The sequence below is a fragment of the Amblyraja radiata genome, chromosome 19 (assembly GCF_010909765.2).
Source record: "Amblyraja radiata isolate CabotCenter1 chromosome 19, sAmbRad1.1.pri, whole genome shotgun sequence".
NCBI classification, from domain to species: Eukaryota; Metazoa; Chordata; class Chondrichthyes; order Rajiformes; family Rajidae; genus Amblyraja; species Amblyraja radiata.
Window position 1 is genome coordinate 16,576,011 of NC_045974.1, and position 24,491 is coordinate 16,600,501.

General features: G+C 42.0%; 1 protein-coding gene across 2 annotated transcripts in view; it reads left to right on the forward strand.

Annotated features, from left to right (window-relative positions):
- The window catches only part of braf (B-Raf proto-oncogene, serine/threonine kinase), a 74,244-nt gene that overhangs the window by 29,413 nt on the left and 20,340 nt on the right, over nt 1-24,491 (forward strand). Inside the window, exons 3-11 of one of the 2 annotated variants that reach the window (XM_033037757.1) lie at nt 1,298-1,561; nt 3,809-3,912; nt 6,301-6,403; nt 11,340-11,488; nt 12,619-12,738; nt 15,117-15,276; nt 17,383-17,422; nt 19,380-19,499; nt 24,112-24,245. In XM_033037757.1, coding sequence (XP_032893648.1) covers nt 1,298-1,561; nt 3,809-3,912; nt 6,301-6,403; nt 11,340-11,488; nt 12,619-12,738; nt 15,117-15,276; nt 17,383-17,422; nt 19,380-19,499; nt 24,112-24,245 — 1,194 coding nt within the window. The remainder of the gene's footprint in view (nt 1-1,297; nt 1,562-3,808; nt 3,913-6,300; nt 6,404-11,339; nt 11,489-12,618; nt 12,739-15,116; nt 15,277-17,382; nt 17,423-19,379; nt 19,500-24,111; nt 24,246-24,491) is intronic. The other variant, XM_033037758.1, reaches the window with a different exon arrangement.

Here is a 24,491-nt window from a genome sequence, read left to right on the forward strand (position 1 = left end):
TGGGGGGGGGACATAGCAGGTCAGACAGTATCAGTGGAAAGGAGAGCATTTAATGTTTCGGGTCTGGAATCCATCAGTGAATCTGATGAAAGATCCCACACCTTTATCCAAGGGTGGCACATAGGCGTAGCAGTAGAGCTACTGCCTCACAGCGCCAGAGACCCGGGTTCGATCCTGACGACAGGTGCTTGTCTGTACAGAATTTGTACTTTCTCTCCGTGACCTGTGTGGATTTTCTCCAATGTCTTTGGTTTCCTCTCATACTCCAAAGACGTACATGTTTGTAGGTTAATTAGCTTTGTGTTAATGTAAAATTGTCCCTAGTGTGTGTAGGGTGGTGTTAATGTGCGGGGATCGCTGGTCGGTGTGGACTCGGCGGCCCAAAGGGCCGGCTTCCGTGCTGTAACTCCAAACTAAACCTGAAACATAACTTGTGTCTATTTCTACAGAAGATGCCTGACTTGCTAAGTTTTTCCAGCATACTCTGTATTTATTTTAGAATTCCACCACCTCCAGATGTCTTGATTTTCATTTGTGAAGGAATGGAATTGAAAAAGAGAAGTTGTTAAACTGTTCATTTTTATTTAGACATGATGTGGATGCTCTGGCATGGTCCATTTAATGCCCATTAATGCTGTTGACTTAAGCCACTGCAGTCCTTGTATCATAGATGCTCCCATTATGTTCTTGGGTGAAAAGTTCCATGATTCTGATGCAATGATGTTAGTGAAGAGCAATATATTTTGGTCAGATTGGTGCATATTTTGGAAAGAAATTTGCAGGTGGTACAGTTTCCACAGATTTGCCTCGATCTTTCTAGATGGTAAACCTTGCAATTTAAGAATAGCTTCACTATTCACAACTCTCTAATCCTTGTACACCAAGGGCCTAATCATGTATTACATATACACTGCCCTTAGTTGACCACCTAACACTTATCACTTCACATATGTCGGGATTAAATCCTATTTGCTTTTTCTCAATGCAATTTACTGGCTGAAAAGTATCTTTTTGTAGCCTGAGCCTAAGCTCCTCACTAATTCTTGTACCATCTGGAATATAAGGTTTCCTTTGATATTCCAAAGATGTGCTGGGCTGGAAGGTTAATTGGCGATTGTAAAGTGTAGGTGAGTGGTAGAGTTGATGCGAAATTCGTGAGAATAAAATGGGGTGAGCATGGGATCAGTGTAATGTCTGGCTCATGGAACACAGGGCCATGTTTCCTCTGTGGAGTACTGCCAAAAGTGATTACTCTTCTTCAGTTGCTAATTAATTCACATTCTGTATTGTGTTCCAGGCATATGAAGAGTACACAAGCAAGCTGGATGCACTGCAACAGCGTGAACAGCAATTGTTGGAGTTGGAGTCCATCGGCAATGGCACGGAGTTCCCAAACACTAACCCCACCAACACGGAGTTGTTGGAGCCCTGCACTCACCTTTCTGTCACTCGGAACTCTCCATGTCTGTTACCAAACCCAAATGACAGTTCAATGGTCAACCCCAAATCGCCTCAGAAACCCATCGTTCGAGTCTCTCTGCCCAACAAGCAGAGGACAGTGGTGAGTAAATACAGTGAAGGGAATAACATGAGATTTTGAGGAACATTTACATAACAAGTGGTCCTAGTTTCATGATGATGGAAAATAATAAGATAATTTGTATTGTGGACATGATATAAATGTATTTCCTTTATATCACATATATGTACCTACAACTAAATACAGAGAGCACTTTTTTGTCGAGTTTTTCCCTGTATTCATTTTCTTAATTACATGTTCACTTTATGTAACTGATGTGTCCCCTAAACGTACCCTACGATCATGATCCTGGTCCACCCATATGCGTGCCTCCATTCATGTCCATTCAATATATTCCCAGGATGGTGTAGCCATTAAATATACTCCCCCTTCACGTGTCCTGTTTCCTGCCTAATGGCCAATGTTCTCCTGTTAAATGAATTCCTTTTTAATGTGCCCAATTTAAATATATCCCCACTGCCCTTACTCATGAACTTTATTGAAGTGTGATGTCCAATTGATTCCACAATCTATTCCACTTGAACTAGGATTTAGTTTGTTGATCTGTTGTCATTAATGTTCAAATGGAAAATAAATGATAAAAACTCTGCCCAATGGCTTTCTCCCTGAGGTACAGTTTTTTGTGCATTGGCGCTCTCTGTTAATTTATGCATACTTTGAGTCCACTGTGTATTGCAAGTTTAAGCCGAGACAAGCCTGCAAAGTATCCATGTATTTTGCAAGGTTACCTTCTCTTAGGTATTGTCCTCTCAGCGAAGCAATTCTGCTAATGCAGCAGTAACAACTCTTTTCCTTAATGCTAACTGTGATCCTAATTCACCCATCGTTGTAATATTTATCTTATTCCTGGCTCTTGCCACTGAGCCACAGTAGAGCAGGGGATACGTGTTTCACTGTACTAGAGCTGTAGAGGTGGGCTGAGGATGGTTCGAAACAGCTGGGTGGTGGTTGATAATTTGAAGGATCAAGAGAAAGTACACTTGTGGATCTTAGGGTTAAGAACATTAATAATCACTAGTGATTTCTTTTTACGGAATCCAGCCTAATGAAATGGGTTGACGCCAGTTTTTAAGCCCCAAAAACAGATTGCTGTTAAAGTTCCTAATCATTGCGTTAAGGCTTTAGGATAATCCTCAGGATATATATAAGATAATTTATTTTTTAAATCCTTGGGTCATTAGACGGTTCCTGGCTGTTGATTATGAAGATAGACACAAAAAGCTGGAGTAACTCAGCCGGACAGACAGCATCTCTGGAGAGAAGGAATGGATCTCAACGAGAGAGAGCATAACATTGGATTGAGATAGGGGAAAATGACTGAAGTGTCAGTGGGGAGATTCGAAAGGCTGGGAATTTTTCCATTGGTATGTTGGAGGCTGAGGGGTGATCTTATTGAGTTGTACAAGATCATGAGGGGCATGGATAAAGTGAACACTCAGTGTTTTCCCCAGGGTAGAGCTTACTAAAGCTAGATGGCATAGGCTTAAGTTGAGAGGGGGGAGATTTAAGAGGGAGCTTGGGGGCAATGTTTTCACTCAGATAGTAGTCTGTATCTTGAATGAGCTGCCAAAGGAAGCTATAAAAGCTGTTGCAATTATGACTTTTAAAATACATTTGGACAACTAGATGGATGGGAAGGGTTTAGAGGGCTATGGGCCAAATATAGGCAAATGAGACTAGCCCAGTGTGCCAATTTGGTCTGCATGGATAAGGTGTGCTGTTTAGCTGTATGACTGTAACTACATTTTAGAAACATAGTAACATTGAAAAATAGGTGCACGAGGAGGCCATTCGGCCTTTTGAGCCAGCCTCTCCATTCAATATAATCATGGCTGATCATCCAAAATCAGTACCCCGTTCCTGCTTTCTCCCCCTATCCCTTGATTCCTTTAGCCCTAAGAGCTAACTTCTAGCTTTTTCAGAGAAATTGCACTGAGGTTTCAGTCAATAGTTCTGTTTGCGACAAACTCTGTATAATTAGCCTTTGTTATAAATTTTGCTCCCAAATACAATCTACATTTGTTTGGTTTTCAACTTCTTGGCTGGCACCGGACTCTCAGTGGAATCCACCACAAATAATTAGAAACTTTACAGCAGCATAGTCACCAGATATGATTGGGAGGAATTATCAAATCATCCCCGTTCTGCTGTGGGAAATTTATTGACATTTATGCACATTTGACTGGTCAATGCTGCCTGCAGACTCTGAGAGAAATCCCCGCCATTAACTATGCTGCCTATTATATTTCTGGTTGTTTTTTTTTTTAGGTTCCAGCACGATGTGGGGTGACAGTGCGAGACAGCCTGAAGAAAGCTCTGATGATGAGGGGACTGACGACAGACTGCTGTGCAGTCTACAGAACACAGGATGGGTGAGTGGTGTAGCGAGGATTTAAAGCAAACGTAAGGCACTGTGCTGCGGGGAGCGGAGGCTTCACGAGGTGATTGCCATTGTAGAAATGCGTACCGTTATGGCCCTTAATCTGAGCAAGTTTGTCTGAAAGGTTCCAAGTTGTGCAGGTGACAGGTGCTTTCCATTTGGAGAGAGATGCTATTGTTCAACTCTGGTAGAGACCAGAATCTTAAGAATCCAGACCTGAACCATCGACTATCCTTTAGAGCTTTATAATGTCCTCTTCACAACTTCCTTCCCTGCCTTTGTCAATTTCCAAGTAATTTATGTAGATTGTAAGAAGCTGTGGCCTCGGCACTGAACCCTGTGCTACTGCTGGTTATCGTTTGCTATTCCAAATTTTTAAATAATTTTGTTTCCTATTGGATGATCTGTCTTCTACCCGATATTCTATCCCACGTACTGTGAGCTTTTATTTTCAGCAAAAACTATTAATATATCCTTTATGTCCCCATTGGTTTCCTTTACCCAAAGCATATGTTACCTTTCACCTCATTACCTTTAAAGTTTTTCTAAATGGCTTGTTATAACATAATTAATTGTAGCTTCAAACATGATCTCCATTAGGAACCTAAGCTAATTGTCCCTCCGTTTTGAATCTTCTTCTTCTTATCGAGTCCACACACAAGATTAGAAGTTGTTCAGCCAGAGCTGAACACACTTCTCGGCATCTGCACAATGGTGTCTGTCTTGCGCTTCTTGTGCTTCTTGTGCGTGGTGGTGGAAAGATTGGTGGAAACAGGGCCGCGACGTGAACGCTCTTTCCTTGGCCTCTCCGTTTTGAATAAAAGGGTTACATTCACTATTTTCCCATCTAGTGCAACTTAGGCAGATATTATCTGTCATACTAGTCACTTCTTTGACCCCAGGCTAAAGTTCATCAGGAACAGGAGATTTGCCACACTCCAGCTCCAACAGTTTGCTCAGTCATATTCCGGGTGATTTTCCCGAGTATCTTTGAGTTCTTGTTATCTTCCACTTAACAACATTTGGGATGTTCCTCATATCGCCTTTCAAGAAAATCTCGTGCCAACAAAATGAGATCATGTAATTCTTAAACTCCTGAATAAGAGAAAATGACAAGGCATCAGATGGTTTATCAAATTTGAGAATTTTTGTAAGTTTTTGTTTTTCTTCCAAAGATGTGTAGGTTAATTGGCCTCTATAATTTGTCCCTGGTCTATAAGTTAGAACTAGTGCATGGGGTGATCGTTTACCCGCTGTATCTCTAAAAACTAAAAGAAAACAACACTATTGGACCAACCAGTCCTTCAGTTCTCACGCCTGTGGCGCAAAGTACTATAACTAAATTATTTGTTCATCCCGTTTATAATGAGCAAGGGGACAGAATTAGTGGGAAGCTTAAGGATGGTGAATTGCAGATTCATTCCACCTTTTCATTCCTGGAAGGCTATAAAACCCACCAGGTGATGGGTGAATGTTCATTCCATTATTGTTGGAGTCAGTGCTCTTGGGTCCTCAGAGGGTAGGCCTGCATGTCAAACCTTGCACTAAAACCAGTTAAAAAAAATAGGTTGTGGTGTTTTTACATTTTGGTTTTCCCAGATATATCTCGGTACAGATTCGTTTGGTGACCCTTGCCATTGTATTAAATTGCACTATTTAGTTATAAATTGTAAATATCCTTAATTTGGTTTATGCATCGTGTAATGAGTCTGATTTATTATATTTAGAAACTGAACTATTTTGTCTCTCAATAAACCTGGCTGGTCCCTGATGTTTATCTTCTAGCATGCATCCTCATGCACACCAAAAACAGGATTCCTTGAACACTTGGAGTGCGAGTTTCAGGCAGAACAAAACCTGACCGGAAACGCTCTAAAATCAAAGACATAGCATTTACCCTAATTCCATGCTGGGTGTAATCCTGGAGACATAATCTGATGTTGAGAGTTACAAGTAAATGCTTGGCACTAAAGTTGTTGTGTTTGCTTGTGGTCTACCATTGACTTTTTTTCCTATTCCTTTGACACTCTGGTGTTGGATCATTTTGTTCCCAAATAGAAAACATTGTATGGATATAACCACCGGACACATAGAATGTGTGGATCCTGAACAAAAGCACGGCAGGAAGACTGGCAGAGAGCAAGCTGCTATTGCCAAATGGGTGACATCAGCTGAATTTGCGGTTAAATGCTCCTTGTATTCATTTTTTTACGGGAATGCTTGCCCTGGTCATTGCTTGCATTAGATCAAACTAGACGCAAGCAAATTGCAGCTTGCTTTTCTGTGCAGTGGTTCTGATTCAAGAAAATCTCCATTTGGACTAGCTTGGTTTTTTTGTCCTGTTTTGGTCAGTGCCAACTGAGTTTTGTGTTGCTTTCAGGGAGAAGAAGCCGATCGGTTGGGATACAGATATGTCTTGGCTTACGGGAGAGGAGTTGCAGGTGGAGGTGCTGGAGCACGTTCCGCTCACCACACACAACTTTGTGAGTGTCTGGGATTCTCAGCAGTTTACTTGTGATATATAAATGGTTGGTTGTTTGATTAGGTAAGCCTTTAGAGAAATATGCTAATTGATTTAGTATACTTGCGCTGTGTGCCCATGACACAGTATTCTTGGGCCATGCTGATGTCTGCTGAGGTGTCATCCGCTATGATCTAATAAGGGGATGCAACTGTGTTGGTGAAGGGACAGTAGCCTTGGTGCCATTGACAGATTGTCTAGATGTCAATCTCCATTCTGCAGGAAATCTCTGGTGCAAATTGGATGTTGCCAAGCTGAATGTGGGCATGTTTGGCTCCTTGATTTCTCCATCCCCAGTCATCTCGTTGAAATGTCTAGATTTTGTGCCCAGTTTAGTGTCTGGACACCACCAAAGGCACTGCGAAATGTCCAAGGGTAATGGCCGGTTCTCACGGTGCGACCTGACGCAAGATGTCACCAGAGTGAAGTGGTCGTGGTCCAGCACGAGTTCCGCATGATATAACGGGGGGTAGATAAAGAGTTCCCACGGTACTCGGCAATTCTGTCATTTGTGCGAGTGACTTGTCCGTCTCCCGATCTTTCCCGTTAATTGAATGAACAGCGTGGACAGTAGTGTAGTTAATCACGTGGCACAAATGATGTCACTTTTTTTCACACACTATATAAATATCCTCCGTTCGTAGAATTGGCTCATTTGCAGACATGCCTATACAAAGTTGTTTCTAGTACAGGCTGGTTGTTATTTTCATTGACGCGCTGTATGCATTAGCGCAACATGTGCATCGAAAACGCTTGCGTGAAGGCAGAAGGGTGAGATTAATTAAAAAGAGAATTAAGAGGAAGTCTCACTGGGTTAAGCCCATGTTTCAACGGAGACCTCAATTTGGACAATATGAGCAACTGCTTAATGTGCTGTGCGAAGAGGATAAAAGTGCATTCAAAAACGTTGTCAGTATTTCACCCGAGCTCTTTAATGAGTTAAATAATAATTTGGGACCTCTGCTGAAGAAGACTGACACTGTAATGAGAAAGGCACTGGAACCAGGGTTGCGCATAGCAATCACCCTCCGCTACTTGGCCTCAGGCGATTCTTATAAAAGTCTATCTTACAACTTTCTTGTCGCCACCAACAGCATCTGTGGTATTGTCCGAGAAACCTGTGAGGCGATCATCCAATTTTATTCAGCTGAAGTGATGGAATGCCCCAGTACACCAGATGCGTGGAAGAGAGTTGCACTGGGGTTTGAAAACAGGTGGAACTTTGCTCACACATGTGGGGCTTTGGATGGCAAGCATGTGGCAATTCGTAAACCACCCGGAGGTGGCTCAAATTATTTCAATTACAAGAAATTCCACTCAATTGTACTCATAGCGGTGGTTGATTATAACTACAACTTCCTGTATGTGGATGTGGGCACACCTGGAAGTGTTGGTGATGGCCGGATTTGGAAAGAAACCTGGCTTGGAAAGAAAATGGAAGGTGGAACAGCAGGCATGCCTGATCCAGAACCTCTGTCAGGAGAAGACAGCCCGGACATCCCATATGCGATGGTTGCTGATGAAGCCTTTGCACTACGGCCCTGGATTATGAAGCCATATCCACAGAGGAATCTAACTAGGGAACAGAGGATCTTCAATTACAGGCTGTCAAGGGCCAGGAGGGTAGTAGAAAATTATTTTGGCATCTTGGCAAACAGATTTAGATGCTTGCTCAAGACGATGGAGCAGAGGCCCAAGAATATGGAGAGTATAGTATATGCAGCATGTGTTCTGCACAACCTGATCCGAATGAGAGGTGCAGCTGCTGGATCAGCAACATCCATCCAGGACGGTGACATAGTGGACAGTGACACAGGGGAAGTAACACTAGGTGCTTGGAGAAGTGGTGCGAACAAGTTGAAAATGGTCTCACTGCAGCGTTTGAAAGGTAACTCGGGCACATCCAGTGTGAAAGAGCAAAGAGACCATCTCTGCGCTTACTACAATTCACAATTGGGGAGTGTGCCGTGGCAGGACAGCTATATTGATGGGTAGCCGACCACAGGAACACTACTGCATGTTATAGAGAATCTCATTGCATTGGTACCACTCCACCAGTTCCCCCTCTTGTTCCCTGTTGAAGTTATATGGCCTTACCTTCTGCCATCTTCCCTTTATGTTATCGTCTGCTGAGGCTATTGGGGAGGCAACAGCTACTGGGGAGGCAATCTCAACTCCACCTTGATCACCCTCTCCCTGCTCCAAGGAGCCCACAGGCAGTGGTATCTCTGGCATCTCCTCTTGCCTCTCCACCTGTCTCTCTTGCTGAGTCTCCTCCTCATTTACCTGCATGGCTAAAAACGTTCTGACTTTCTTTGACCCCTTTCTTTGCGCTTTTCTGAGAGGCATCTCTGCAAGTCTTACTGTGAAAAAGATTCTCAAACAATGACAATTAGGTGGGACGTCCTCGATGGACACATGGTCCATTGGCGATATTGAGACCACCTTTGTTACTCACCTTATGTCCCCTCTGTCAAGCTTCCGGGTTTACCGTTCGCAGGAGTTCCCACGGTACCCGCAAGAGTCATTACGGATATCGCACGGATATCGCACTGGCATCTGCGTTCATACAATGTTGCAACGCTCACCAAAAAGTGCTCAAGTCACTCTTGGAGAAATTCAAAAATGTTTGAATTTTCTCCCGACCTTACAAAGTTACACGACTACCTGCCGTTAGCGCCACGGAGGTCCTCGGTGGTCCACGAATGCCGTACTGTTATCACAGGAGGTTCCCACGATGTTAAACTCTTGTTAAGTCTTGCGTCAGGTCGCACCGTGAGAAAGCCCTTTAACAGTGGGAGGGCTGTGCAAATATCTGGATGAGCGTTATCTAAAACCAAAGCTCCGCTGATGCCAAAAATCTGTAACATAATCCAAAATTACTGGACTTGCTCAGACAGCATCTGCGGAGAGAGAAACACACTAAAGATTTCAAGTTTCATCTATCAGAACAAGGAAAAGTTAGAACTGAAATAAGTTTTAGGTTGCATTGGGAGTGGGGAGGGTTGGAGAGAGCAAGGGAAGGTCTGTGACAGGATGGGGACCAGGAGAGGTTGAATGACACAAGTAGTGATGATGCCAGTTGAGAAAGATGGTTAGGGTGATGTAAATAAAAGATGTATGAAATTTGAAATACTGAGGAGGAAAAGGTAAAAAAAACACTGGTAATATGAATACAAGACTGGAATCACTGGTTAGCTGAAATGATTAAATTCGCTGTTGCATCCTGAAGACTACAACGTGCCAGCTGTAAAGACAGCATTGTTTTAAGATAAAAGGAGCAATGTTTAAAGGAGATGTGTGAGGCAAGTTTTGTTTTACAGAGGGTGGTGGGTGCCTGGAACGTGCTGCCAGGGGTAGTTGTGGAGGCAGATATGGTGGTGTTTAAGAGACTTTTAGATAGGCACATGGATATGCAGTGAATGGAGGGGTATGGATCTTATGCCAGCAGATGAGAGTAGTTTAGCTTGGCATAATCTTTGGCACAGACATTGTGGGCTGAATGGCGTGATTCTGTTTTATGTATACTAGAACAATGCAAATGGCCAAATAAGTTTAAATTGTCAGTTTTGTAGGTTAATTGGCCTCTGTAAATTGCCCCTAGTGTGTAGAATCGAACTAATGTACAGGTAATTGATAGTTGGCGCAGGATCAATGGGCCAAAGGGCCTGTTTCCACGCTGTATCTCAAAAACTAAAACGTAAGAGCATCATCAGCTAAATTGAAAAGGAAACCATGGCTGAGGAAAAATGATCTATCAGAATCACTGGATGAAAGCTGGCATTGTTTGAAGCTTTATAGTGGTTACAGGAAATGAGAATGGAAATGTTCTGACAAGAAGCAGGGTAGGTGCTCTGGGAGTTCATGGATATGGTGGTAAATGGGTGCTAACCTGAAATGGAGAAAGGGAAAGGAAAATAATTAAAAGGAACCTGAGGGGCAACTCTTTCACACACAGATGGTGCATATATGTAATGAGCTGCCAGAGGAAATGGTAGAGGTGGATAATATTCAGACTGAAAAGACAATTGGACTGGTATGTGGATAGAAAAGGTTTAGAGGGATATGAGCCATGCGCAGACAAGTGGGACTAGCATGATTAGACAACTTGGTTGGCGTGGACGAGTTGGGCCGAAGAGCCTGATTTGTGCTGTATAACTCAAAAACACTCTGTCAAAAATGAACTTGTTGAAATTGAGAGCAGGATGAAAATTGGCAGAAAATTTAGCGGAAAATCAGGAAGCAGCTGCAATGGTCTCATCAACATACTGGAAAAGGAGGGGGGAGAGAACAGAACTGAAAGGAAAATGGTTTGCATGTCCCTTGTAAAAATGAGCATAATTTTGACGTGAATGAGCTCTGCCAGACAAAGGAGGGTGATGGTAGAGGGCATGGTCATGCCTCTGTTTAAAGAGAAAGTGGGCACTCATGAGGTCCTAGTGTGGGATGAAGATGCAGTGGGTTTGGATATCTATAGTGTAGGACCAAAAAATCTATTAAAGTGGCAAAGGCAGCCAGAATGTCATGAATGTAAGTGGGAGAAGACTGGACATTCTCTTCACAACGATACAGTGCCCTCCATAATATTTGGGACAAAGACCCATCATTTATTTATTTGCCTCTGTATTTGAGATTTGTAATAGAAAAAAATTACATGTGGTTAAAGTGCACATTGTCAGATTTTAATAAAGGCCATTTTTATACATTTTGGTTTCACCATGTAGAAATTACAGCAGTGTTTATACATAGTCCCCCCCCCCCCCCATTTCAGGGCACCATAATGTTTGGGACACAGCAATGTCATGTAATTGGCTGCCATTGTGACCACAGCTTTAGATTTTTCCTTTCAGGATATCTTATTCCTGTCCGGTTCTGATTTTCATTTCTTTCCCTTCCAGGTTCGAAAGACTTTTTTCACACTGGCGTTCTGCGATTTTTGCCGTAAATTGCTGTTTCAGGGTTTTCGTTGTCAGACATGTGGGTACAAGTTCCACCAACGCTGTAGCACAGAGGTGCCCCTCATGTGTGTGAATATTGACCAGCTAGAGTAAGTACATTGGCATCGGAAAGAAGACAAATGTGGAAATTTGTCTGTGGAAATATTATGAAATATTATAACTGAGATAGGTCTGTAGTTAAATGGGAGCTTTAATTGGATAAACCCTCGTAATAAAATAGGGGATGAAACACAGGCCTACAGAGCAAAACTTTCCAAAACATTCATCTCAAACTTAAAAGATCGGTGAAGTTTGTTTGGTGGTGTGGTCCTTGACAAGAAACCCAGAGGTGTTCCAACCAAACTTGAGTTCAATCATTCTGGCCATTTATGAATTGACCCCAGAAGTGACTAAGGCAAGATTGTTGCAGAAATTCAATGTTCTTCAGTAACCCTCCTGCCCGTGCCCAATGTCGGTCGACATCTACTGTCTCTTGTTTGATTGTTAATGTTCATTAGAACTCTGGAACAATTACTATAAGGATGGACATAGTTATGACAAGTCTAGCTTTGAACAAATGCTTTAAAAATAATAATTGACTTACCTCAGGTGGATGTATTTTACTCAAGAATTTGATTTGAAAATTGCACATGAGGTTTCAAATTGTTTGGACTTGAAAGATAATGTGGTTCTCCCTCTGCTGGTCATGGTATGGTTTTTCACCAAACACATTTATGGAATGTTTCATTACATGTAAGCAATGGAACATTGGGTGGCACTCTTACTTCATAATCTAAAGGTTCATGGGTAAACTCCATGGAGTTAAGCAAACATATTTAGACTACTAGTAAAATTCATTAAAATGTACTATTAAACTGTTTTCTCAAGTTGATGTAAAAGAGCTAATGAGACTAGTATGAAAATAACAGTGAACCTTTCCAATACTTATTCTCCAGTTAACTTGATGAAAATATGTTATCTGTCATTATAACATCCCTTGTGGTGGAACCTTGCTGTATATGGATGTTGCATTTCCACTGTTAAAATAGTCGCTGCACTTCAATAGTGATTAACTGGCACGAGACGCAGTATAAAGTGATGATTTTCTTGTTTCACAGCAAAGTATTTTGGGTTTAATAACCAAAAATGATTGGAGCAATTTTGATGAGATCTATAAAATATTGATTTTCATTCCCATGTTTATCCCATTTGTTCTATTTTTTTTACAATATTTCTCCAGTTTGCTAATTCTTTCACGAATCTATGAAAACCATCCAATTACCCAAGATGATGTGTCATCCATAGGAACACCACCTGGCTCAGGGATGTATCCTTCAGTCCCAACCTCCGACTCCACAGGGTAAGTCTCAGAACATCCTCGAGGGGGAAGGTGAGCAGCCGTAAGTAGTTGTGGATCTAGGCACAAATGACGTGGTTAAGAAGAAGAAAAAGGAGGTTCTGCAACGTGAATATAGAGAACTAGGAACCATAGATAAATTAGTTCAAGCTCAAGATCACATACACCAATTCATTTCTACATAAACATCAGCCATTTCTGACCATTTCTCACCCCGATGGAAGCCTATAAAGTGCAGTCAATATTCCTCCGTTTTTCTCCCGTGGTCGGGGCCTGGAAATGGCTGCTACAGACGGCATTATGTACAGCCCGCCCCCCCCCCCCCGCGGAGATGATCCAAACACACTCAGCGGCTCCGCGTTTGAGATTTGGCCGTTTCTTAACGAGACCGCGGCTTCACTATGTTAAGTACCTAGGCCCCGCGGTCGGAGCACTTTTACTCGTTAAGTGATCGCAGGCAGCCCCGAGATTAGATGTTAAAGACTTATTAGACTACAACAAGCTGGCATTAGTGAAAATGTTTAATTTACTTTGTTATGGATACACATAGTTTTGGCCCTCAACTTCAAGAATGAATGAATGAATGAATGAATGAATGAATGAATGAATGAATGAATGAATGAATGAATGAATCAGTGAATGAATCAGTGAATGAATCAGGGAATGAATCAGTGAATGTACAGCCTCCAAATCTCATTTTTTCATATAAAAGGGTGCAATTAAATTAATGAAAGTCCATACAGATTAATTTTCATAAATTCGGTCTTTAGATCTTACCTTTCAGTTCCAGTTGATTCACAATGTTTCACTGATTTCACGACTTGGCTGTCCTCTTTGTGTTGCAGCACCTTAGCAGCGACTTTGCTTTCAAGGCTTTGTTCCACTTCTATCCACTTAGTTGCACATTCTTCAGACTTCTTAATGCTTTTCTCACTAAATTCAATTACCCAGCTACAAGTTTCCACGACATGTATTCCACAGAACAACAAAGAACCTTCATCGGAATCTCCAGTAAAACAGGCATCAGTAGAAGCAGTCTCAGCCATGATTTGTGCTCCCTGCCTAGCTAGCCTGAAACAAAGCATGTGATTGGCCAACTGGCGTCCGACTCAATGTTAAACGTGCTTTGATTGGACTAAAAATACCCAATTGTTTTCCAGTTTTTCTCTAATTTAATAGAAAAATGTGCAAGTTTTGTTCTTGACGAGTTTCGGGGATGTTTTATATAATATTTTTACACAATATGTGAAATTTTCATGTAGTTCCGTGAGTTGGGTCATGAAACTGCACAAAAAAGCTTCTCGGCCCACAGCCTAATAAGGAAGAGAGATGAAGGAGGAGGAAGAGGTATAGTGAATGTTTGAAGTTGGGGAGGTGAGGCGGGCATCTAGAGCGAGAGAATGTGGTGGCTGCAGAGATGGTCGATGCAATACTAGTCTTTCTAAATTCTAGATTCTGGATCAGTCAAAGTTGATTTATTGGTAGCAAATATAATGTGACTGATCAATAAAATGACCCGGAGAAGAGGTAACATAATATTCATTAAGAAGTAAACACTGGAAATCTTTAAAGTAGTGGTAACACAACTCTTTTCCTTGCTGTGCTTTGGTGTCGAATTTATATAGATTTTTAGAATGAAATTGGGTTTTTTTTATGTAAAGATGTAACCTGCAGGGCACATTAGTATAAACATATTTGTATTTTCAAAGGGCATGCGATAAGGTGTCATACAACAAATTGTTATCAAAATGAATAGCTCACAGTTGAGAGTGATGAATTGGCTTGGATCGAGGATTAGCTCAAATGTACAGTGTTGATAAATGGGCCATTTCAGATTGACAGATTGTCTCATAGTATGCCACAAGAATCAATGCTAGAGGCCAGCAATTTGCAATCTATTGGCTACTTTTCTTATGTTTTTAAGTTTGAATGGCAAGGATATTACAGGGGAGGAAAGAAAGGTTGGAGGAATCATGAGGGTTGACACTGAAGGGTAAAAATAGAAGTTGAAGTGGCGAGAAGGATCAAGTGTGTATAGAAATGTACTATACGCAAGGCCAACTCTTCCTTCGGACAAAATAATTGGCTATTTGAGTAACATCTTGGAAGCAATGCACAGAGCACTCTGATCATTAAATCATTTGCCATATAGGTGTATCCCACTGGTCCCAGCATTAATTCTTGGCCTCACCTTGTTGGGTACTTTGTAATGGACACTTTCCATGGTTGAATTATCATACTGTACAACCTTACAGCTTTGAACCATTAAACAATGCTGTTGCCTGTATTTGGCTTGGGTTAGAAGGAAACAGCGAGATGAAAATTTGAAATTTGACCTGATACTGAGGGTATGAATGAAATGGATATTTTTATGTTTACAGGTCCCTTTCCCACCCCATCACCTCCCCAACAAAATCAATTCCAATCCCACAGCCTTTCAGACCTGGGGAAGAAGACCAACGGAATCAGTTTGGACAGAGGGACAGATCATCCTCTGCTCCAAATGTACATCTCAACACAATCGAGCAGGTCAATATTGATGTAAGTATTTCTCGCATCAGCTTGATGTTTGCCATTGAGTGTTCAATAGGATAATAATTCCATAGTACTGTGATCAAAGGCCACAATGCAGAAGAACTTAAATTGAAATGCTACCCTGTAATTGGGTCACATCAGCACAGACATCTGAGATGGTGTCTTTAAGATGAGTTGTTAAGAAAGCTCCTTTTGCGATGGCCATTAAAAGACCCAAAGCTACTGCTAAAGAATGAACACGTTTTTCCCAATGTTCAAGCTGATGCTTATTCCTCAACCAATGGTACTCAATTGATAAGATATCCAATCTCTGCTGTGGCTCGAACTTGGCAACCAGATATTCCATGTTACATATCTGCAGTTCAAAATTATTTAATTGATTGTGAGGATGTTTTGAGACACCTCTCTATAATATCTGATTAGTATATGGGAACATGGCGATTGACCATGTGGTACACTGACGGATTGTATTGTGCATCTTTCTTGCTCTGTTCATTTGGAGTTATTTCTCTTATTGAGAACCCAGTAAAAACCTGTTAGGCTATACATCTTTCATCCACCAGTCCTGAAGTCTTTCTGCAAACGTAACTGTCCTGGTAGGCCCATGGATTCTGCCAGCTCCTGCCCGCACTGAACTCCTATTTCCTCATACCTTGACTCTATCTTTTATCTCCTTGTCCAGGTTCATGGTCTGCCCCCAGGCCTAACCCATAACATGTCTACACCGTCCCCCCGACCTCTCGGTCTGAAGCTGAACGCACAGTTTTCAGCAGAGGGATTACCTTTGTTCCCATGTGCCCACATTTCATTGAGTTTCAAGTTTGCCATGATGTTGAGATCATCTTCCATTGCCTCTGGTTCCATGACTGTTTCTTTGGCAAGGAATCCGTGACCCCCACTGATGACCCTTTCTCCCATCTTCAACGTTCTTCTTCCCCTTGGACATGCCCTGCTAGCCTTCTACTTTCTTTCAAACTTTTAATTTCCAACTCTCCTACCGTGGCATCAACTGCATTGACTTATCCACTCCCTTCACCCACATACCCTCTCTTGACTCCTCTCACTTTCTTCAAATTAAAGAAGTAGCCATAGCCACTGGCATGGGTCCCAGCTATGCATGCCGCTTTGTTGGTCATGTCGAACACACTTTGTTCCTAGCTGGCCACAGCACCACTCCCCAATTGTTTCTCTGCTACATTGATGATTCCTGCACCCATACAGAACTCATCAGTTTCCCTCCGCCCACATTTAGTTTTGATCAACTCTTCCCCCCACACGAATATTCCTTTCGTCCCACTGTACGTTCTTCTCATCCCACTGTACATTCCTCTTATTCTGCATTTCACTCCTCGCATTACTTTCTTGTCGGGTTCCACCATTTGCACCCATGGTTCTATCTCCCTCACCTGTCTCATCTGCCAATCAACCTCTCCTTACCTAGATCCACTAACACTTCCCAGCACTTGCCCCATCCTTTCTCTTCATCTCGTTCTACCATATCTCCCCTCTACCCTTTCAGAAGAAGCAAACTGATCCAAAATATTGGCTGTCCATTTCCCTCCACAGGTGCTGCCAGACCCATTTAGTTCATCCAGCAGTATGATTTTTGTTCCTGGAGGATTTGTATCATCAGTGATTTTGATAATTATTTTATTCTATCATTGTTCCCCTGGAAGTCAAGACATTGAAAATGGGGAGTAACATTCACCTTGAGAGCATTACAGAGGCTTAATGTTGTGCCTGAGTCCGAAATGGGATTTATTTCAGTCAGAATCACCAACGGTGACAAACATGCCTGTTTGACTTTCTCCAAACCTGCCCAAATGCACTTGGCTGAGGTCATCCAGATTGGGACAAATGAAACTTTTCTGATTTCTATAGCTCATTTACACCAAGTCTTATAGCAGATAATTCAATAGAAAGGAGTTGTGCATGCTGCATCTTAAACTCTTCTGTGAAACAGATGCTGATAGTGGTTAACCTTGGACCACACAATCTCTCTGAAACCTGCCCCTCCAGTGATGAAAAATCATTTTTTTCTGTAATCCATTTCAGCCAGTTGCTAGAAGCGCAATACAACAGGGTGGCTAATATTTGATCCTTCTCTCCTAGGGTCTGATCCGAGACCAGGATCTACATCGAGGTGATGGAGGTAAGAACTTGTTGTGTGACAAACAGATCTTCCAAAGGTTTACAAGTTTCTTTAAAAAAAATGTTTTTTAGTTCTGTTTTGTGCTATTCCTTTCTTTCTTTCTTTCTCTCTGTCCTGTCCCGTCCCTTACTTCCTTAATGAGTGATTCAAGATGCTATAGACAAAGGCCATCAGCTCATTCCCTAGTGTCTGCCAATTAGCTTTCCTTCAAGTCCTCATCTAATCAATTTCTCAAAGCTGGGATTGACTGTCCTTCGAAGCAATGAGTTCTGATTAATGGACAATATCTGCCCCCAAAATATTCATGTTTGCAGTGCATTCTGTGGTCAATGAAGTACTTAATTTTGATATAATGCTAGAGTGATGCCATCTAAGGACATGAACAGATTTTAATGGAATGACAATTACTTTTGGCATTTGGAAAATGGAAGAAGTCCCAGGACATAGATGCAGGGCAGCAAGTTATTAGGTTTGGACATCTGGCCGTTAACTTTCCTCTAATAATATCAAAATAAAAAAGCAATCCAAGCACTTTAGGGATCCTTTTTTATAAAATTGGTAATTTTACCTCGTACCCAAACGTCAATTCCTTGCTGGCAGGTTACTTGCCCACTTGCTTTGTCTGAGGCGTGAGTCTGTCTGTGGGTGGGTAAACTGATCACGGATGGTGTTGCAACTGTGTCATTAGTGATTTCCATGCCCACATTCTAGGAATCCCAAAACGCTGATGAAGAGCAGGATCCTAATCTGTCTTTAAACCTTCCATAACACAATCACTCTGCCTCAAATGTGTTGTGATCAGTGAGCTCAGCACAAGGGACTGAATTTAATGGACTGTCTGCAAATGTGGTTCATTAAACGTGCAGGTTGTTTGGAATAATGTCACTAGTCATCTTTAAAGTCAGTCTGATCCCACTTCTTTTGATACAGCATTCTTTTAAAGGCCTAACTATATATCACCCCATTTTGGAATGCCATTAGCTTGTCCTTTTTATTTCAAGGGAGCACGGCTAGAAAATTGTACCTGCAGGAAATAGCCCTCCTTTGTCGCTATCTTATCCCAGTGACATTGTCTCTAATTTTCAGCTTGGTCCCATGTTCAGAGGTACTTGGGAACCTCTCAAAACACCTGTGTTTCAGAGTTGATGAAGAGAAGATGATTAATTTTTTAAGAGTAGCCGGAAATTCTCACTTCCACCATGGGTTTAATTCAGTTACTTTATCTGACTGAGCACATATAAGATAGATTGGATTTTTATGGTCTGCATTTGGTGAATTGAGTTACATTTACAAACTGAAATACTTTGAGTGCTTTTCTATGGGGACTGCTAATCACAGTGTGAAGTGACGCTATCCAAGCCCATGTTGCTTTCAGTCTGGGAGTGGATGTCAAGAGGGAGTTCATTTCAGGCTGTTGTCAGAAATTGCATGGTCATGTGATCAGCCTCTAGTTGCCATTCGTATGGAATTGAACCTGTGAAATTAGCAGGAATTACAATTGGCAAATAAAAATAATTCTACTGTTATATTGAGGGAAGTCAAAATGTTAAAAGCTGCACAGTAATCCCATTTTAAGCATAGAGCTCCTTTACGGAAAAGTTAATCGGGCATTAAATTTGACACTTGGTCACTTCAAACTGAGCACCACTCGGCAGAACACGAGGAGTGGCCCTGTTGTAAAGCTACTCCTGAAAATGGCTATGATGTCTGTCCACTTGTATGTTCCCCAGTTGATTTATGAATAAGGGATTAAATGGGACTGGTGTGTATATGTAAGAACTTTAGTCATTGCTCTTTCACTGGTCAGAAGTGTTGATGGACATGCACTGTACGAAACAAGGGAAGATCCCCCAGCTGAAATCCTGCATTTTTTTTTTTTGCTCTCCAACAGGAAGAAACCCTGTTTACAGGGTTTATTTTCCTGTTCCTTTACTCCTTTTCTTTTCTCTTCCCACAGGCCCCTTGACGCAGCCGGTCAGGTGCCTCAGGAAATACCGCTCTCGGACTCCCAGCCCTTTGTTGCAATCTTACCCCAATGACATTGTCTTTGATTTTGAGCCTGGTCCCGTGTTCAGAGGTACTTGGGAGCCTCTCATTGCATACCCACCTCTGCACGTTCCTCAGACATACTTTACATTGCACCACACTGGTTCTCTCACCACTGCTGCTTCACCTGAGATTCATGGCCACTCCACGGATCCAGGAACTTTGGAACAGGTAGTTTGATCAGAAGCAGTATCAGGCTGAGGCCTTGCAAATGATGCATCCCCGGTAGTAAAACCGGCTGCAAACATGATTCACTGGGATTAGCAGATAGATGCCCCAATAAGTAGGCAAACGTTTGCGTTGGTAGCTTGTCAGGACCATTTGGAAAAGGAAAGAATTTTAGTTTTTATTTATCACTATAGACCTGTCACCGAATCAGATTGGGTAAAAGAGAATTCTGAATCGAGAGTCAACAATGTTTAATTGTCATGCACTAGCAACAGAACAGTGAAATTCTTTCTTGCTATAGTTTTACAGGGCCATTATTATACATTACCAAATATACAATCATTAATAATACAGTAAATTAATTATCAGAAATATCTACTAACCAGATCATAATAGTGCAAAACCAAAGTCTGTAGTGCAACCAAAACAAAGTCCAGAGTAGATCATAGTGGCTGAGGTAGTGTTGTCTAGTGTTCAAGATGGTTGCTGGTGGCCACGGATTTAAGGCTCCTGTACGGTCTTCTCAGTGGGAATAGCAAAATGTAAGCATGGCCAGGGTAGTGTGTGTCTTTGATGACAGCTGCCTTTTTGATGCAGTACCTCCTGTCATCCCTTAAATTGTGGGCAGGTCAGATAGACTGCTTATTGTCTGCTTCTTTCTGCTGTCTGCTTCGATCCTGGGCATTCAAGTTACTGACCAGTCAGTAAGCACTCTACTGTACACTTGTAGAAGTTCGATAGTGTATTCATCGACATACCAAATTTCCTCAAAGAAAGTGGACGTATTGATGAGCTTTCTTTGGATTGCATCGATGTGCTGAGCTTGGGACAGGTCTTCAGACGTATGCATGCTTAGGAACTTGAAGTCGTTGCCTCTCTCCACTGCTGACCCATTAGTGGACAGGTTTATGGATTTCCGGCTTTTCCTTCTTGAAGTCAACAATTAGCCCCTTCTTGCCAAAGTTGAGAGCAAGGTTGTTCTGGAACCATTCAATCAACCTCCTGTACTTTCATTATTACCTATTATTTGTCCAACAATAGTGGTATTGCCTGCAAATTTAAAGTTGGTGTTGGAGCTGTTCTTGACTACATAGTCATGGGTATAGAAAGAGAAGAGCAGGGAACTGGGGTGCTTCTGTGTTAATGGTTATCAAAGAAGTGTTGTTGCCAATTGTTGTTGCCAATTGGTATTGATTATGGTCTTCTGATGAGTAAGTCGAGAATCTAATTGCAAAAGGATGAGCAGAGACCCAGTTCTCTAAGTTTGATAATAAGCTTAGAGTAAATGACCGTGTTGAACACTCAGCTGTATTTGATAAACAGCAGCTAGACATTGTTGTTCTTATTGTCCGATGTAGAATGGAGAGCTAGTGAGATTGCATCCCTTGTTGATTTGTTGTGGTGGTAGGTGAATTGTAGGGTTCTAGGCCCAAGAACTATATCATGAACGTTAATACCACTGCTTGTTAGTAATTGAGGCGTGTCACCTTGCTTTTCTTGGACACTGTTATTGTGGATGTCCTTTTAAAGTGGGTGGGGACCTTGGACATTAGTAATGAGAGGTTGAAGATGTCTGCAAATCTTCAGCCAGTTGCCCCAAGTAAGTTTTAAGAACGTGACCAGGTACTCACTGTCAAGGCTGGATGCTTCTCCAGCCTACTCGAGAAGAATCTTCTAACATAAGCTTTGGTGAATGAGATTAGAGTGTTATTGGGGGCTGTATGGGCCTGACAAGGCACATCAATGTTCTTCCTTTCAAAGCGATCATAGAAAGCATTGAGGTTGTCCGGGTATGATACATTGCTATCACTTGAACTGCTTACCATCGGGCAAAAACAAGCAATAATAATGTGCAATTGCTTTCACAGCTGCAACACGTCCATCTGATCCTCCATTTTAGACCAAAAGTGTCTCTTTGCTTTCCTGATAGTTTTAATAAGGTCATCCCTGAACTTTATATGACCCTGTATCGCCAGACAAGATCTGATCCCCAATAGATTGTTGAGCTCATGCAAGGCTTCTTGTTAAGGAACACTTGAATGGTTTGGTGGGAACCCACTCCACCACGCACTTCCCATGAAGTCGGCAACAACTGTCGCGTATTTGTCCATGCCCATTGTCGAGTCCTTGAACATCACCTGGTCTACCGATGCCAAGCATTCACAATATTGTTCCTCGGCATTCCCTGATCAACTCTCTGCAATCCTCATCACTGAAGCTGTGTTTTTCAGCTGCTACCAATACAGAGGAAGAAGGAGCACAGCCAGCTGCTCTGATTTTACAAAGTGAGGGCGAGGAGCAATGATCATTATCAGAATATCCATTTAGCAGTGGATTGACTTGATTTTGCAGTCTCCCATGGCAAGAACTATACCCACAGCTCAACCTCCAAAAGTGATAATTACATTCTTTATCTTGTTGGCTGACTGCCTCCGGAAAAACTGCAATAACCAGCCAACATTGAAAGGCGTAATAATAATTCATAGAGAAACAGGCTCTTTGCCCACAAATATGAAAATACTCTGTATGAGCAAGGAGTCATAGGGTGTATAGATCAATGTTGTTATAATACATTGTGGACTTGTATTCAGGGGTGGTGTGGATGACAGTTGGTGAAAAGATCGCATTGGGCTTTCTTGAGGCCGACAAACAAAATACTGCTTCTGGTCAGCACCTGGTTTCTTGGTCAAACACATTCCTGTACTGTTTTATAATTTAGAGTCACTCCTTAAGTTGAATGAAAGAGACTGTATGCCTTCTCTCTGGGTTATCTGCCTTCCAATAAACACCAATTATAAGACCTATAATATCCTTTTTGGCAAAACAAAATCAAATTATTGATTTAAAATCATTTTGAAGAATAAATATCCTTAGAAAGTAGAATTTAGAAATGACATCCATTGACATGATTTTGGTGTTGAACCTAAACCAGATTAAAAGGTTTACAGTTTCTGTTGTGTGCTATTCTTACATTCTGTACTTTAAGCTTCTGGGCTGGGAAGAAATATTCTTCCATAAATATTTTTATCACTCCCCATCTATTCATTAAAAGCAAGTTATCAGTAGGGGTTGTCTGATAATGTTTAAAAACAACAAAAGTAGTGCTCAGGTCTTCACCTCTTGTTAAACTCTGTCATTTTGCTTACTTTAATATAGATGGAAAAAAAATAGCTCTTGGATGGTGCAGTCCCATAGGTGCAGTCTGTCGGTGGGGTACAGTCCCTTATGTGCCGCCTGTTGGTGGGGTACAGTCCCATTACTGACACCTATTGGTGGGGTACAGTCCCAAGGGTGTCGCCTGTTCATAAGTGATAGGAGGAGAACTAGGCCATTTGGCCCATCAAGTCTCCGCCATTCAATCGTGGCTAATCTATATTTCCCTCTTAACCCCATTCTCCTGCCTTCTCCCCATAACTCGAGACGCGTACAAATCAAGAATCCATTTATCTCTGCCTTAAAAATATCCATTGAAGGCCTCCACAGCCTTCTGTGGCAATTAATTCCACTGTTGATGGGGTACAGTCCTTCGGGTATCACCTGTTGGTGGGCTACAGACCCACAGGTGCCGGCTATTGTGGTAAAGTCCCTTGGGTGCCGATTGTTGGGGTACAGGCCCTCAGGTGATGCCTGTTGGTGGGGTACAGACCCAAGGGTGCAGGCTATCGGTGGGGTGCAGTTCCTCGGGTGCTGGCTGTTGGTGGGGTATAATTCCTCGGAAAACTTGCTAGTACCAGAAAGATGAAAATATCTTGTCTCCAAAATCGTATTTTGATCCATGATAGTCTAAGACCCATTGTAATCTTTCAACCAAGGTCCACGAACTATGGCAACTTTGCTTGGCCCTCCTGTGCTGAGTGCCCTGCCTTAGCTAGTTTTGCAGTCCTGTTTATCAGTGAGTTTGCTTGTTGTGTAAAGACAGCCTTAGCAACAGCCTATGCCCCAACTCTCCATGAAGTAATCTTAAAATATGTAGTTGCTGATTTATAATCCTTTTAAAAAGTGGCTTTATTGAGTTATGAATCCTGTAGATTTCCATCCACTGGTTTGTTTGTTTTTTGTTCCAATCTGAAGTCGAACTAAAGGCTTGAAGAACTTGAACGAAATAGCCTGTTGCCGACTGCTCAATAACGGAGTAGGGTCTGATACTAATAATATTGCTACACTGCAATAGAAACAAAATAATTCCATTTGACAGCTATAACTTCACGCTTCACTCTTTCTCTTTCCCTTCTCCTCCACCTCAATCACAAATATGGCATTAGTTATTTGCATGGTCACACCTTTTTTTGGGAGCCACTTTGGCTGCAAGGTCATTCACCTGTGTCGTACCCTGCATGGGCTGTCAAGGTTATAGCTTAGCTCATTGCCTTGTAAGGATCACTGGTTACAGTAGTATTCATTGCTTTCTCTCTTACCTATTAATTCTTCTGTTCCTGTTCCCATTGTAACCTATTTAAAAAAAAATATACAAACAGGGTCCACAGCAGGGCTTTCTGCTACACCACCTGCTTCACTGCCTGGATCTCTGTCCAGTGTGAAAACATTGCAGAAGTCACCTGGCACACAGCCTCGAGAGAGGAAGTCATCATCTGAGGACCGGAATAAGATGGTAAGCTCTTGCCCTTCGTGCAAGAATGATGAGAGACTGAGATGCTGTATGCATGTTGTGACCGGGGGATAAATCCCGACTGAAGGTCTGTAGGCTGTAGAGGGTGAACTCTCCCAGAAGATGTTAGAACACATTGAACATAGAACTGTACAGCACATAAATAGGCCTACAGCCCAGAATGTCTCACGTCACAATAAACTAATCTCTTTTGCCTGTATATCTCACCGATATCTGTCCGTTTCCTGC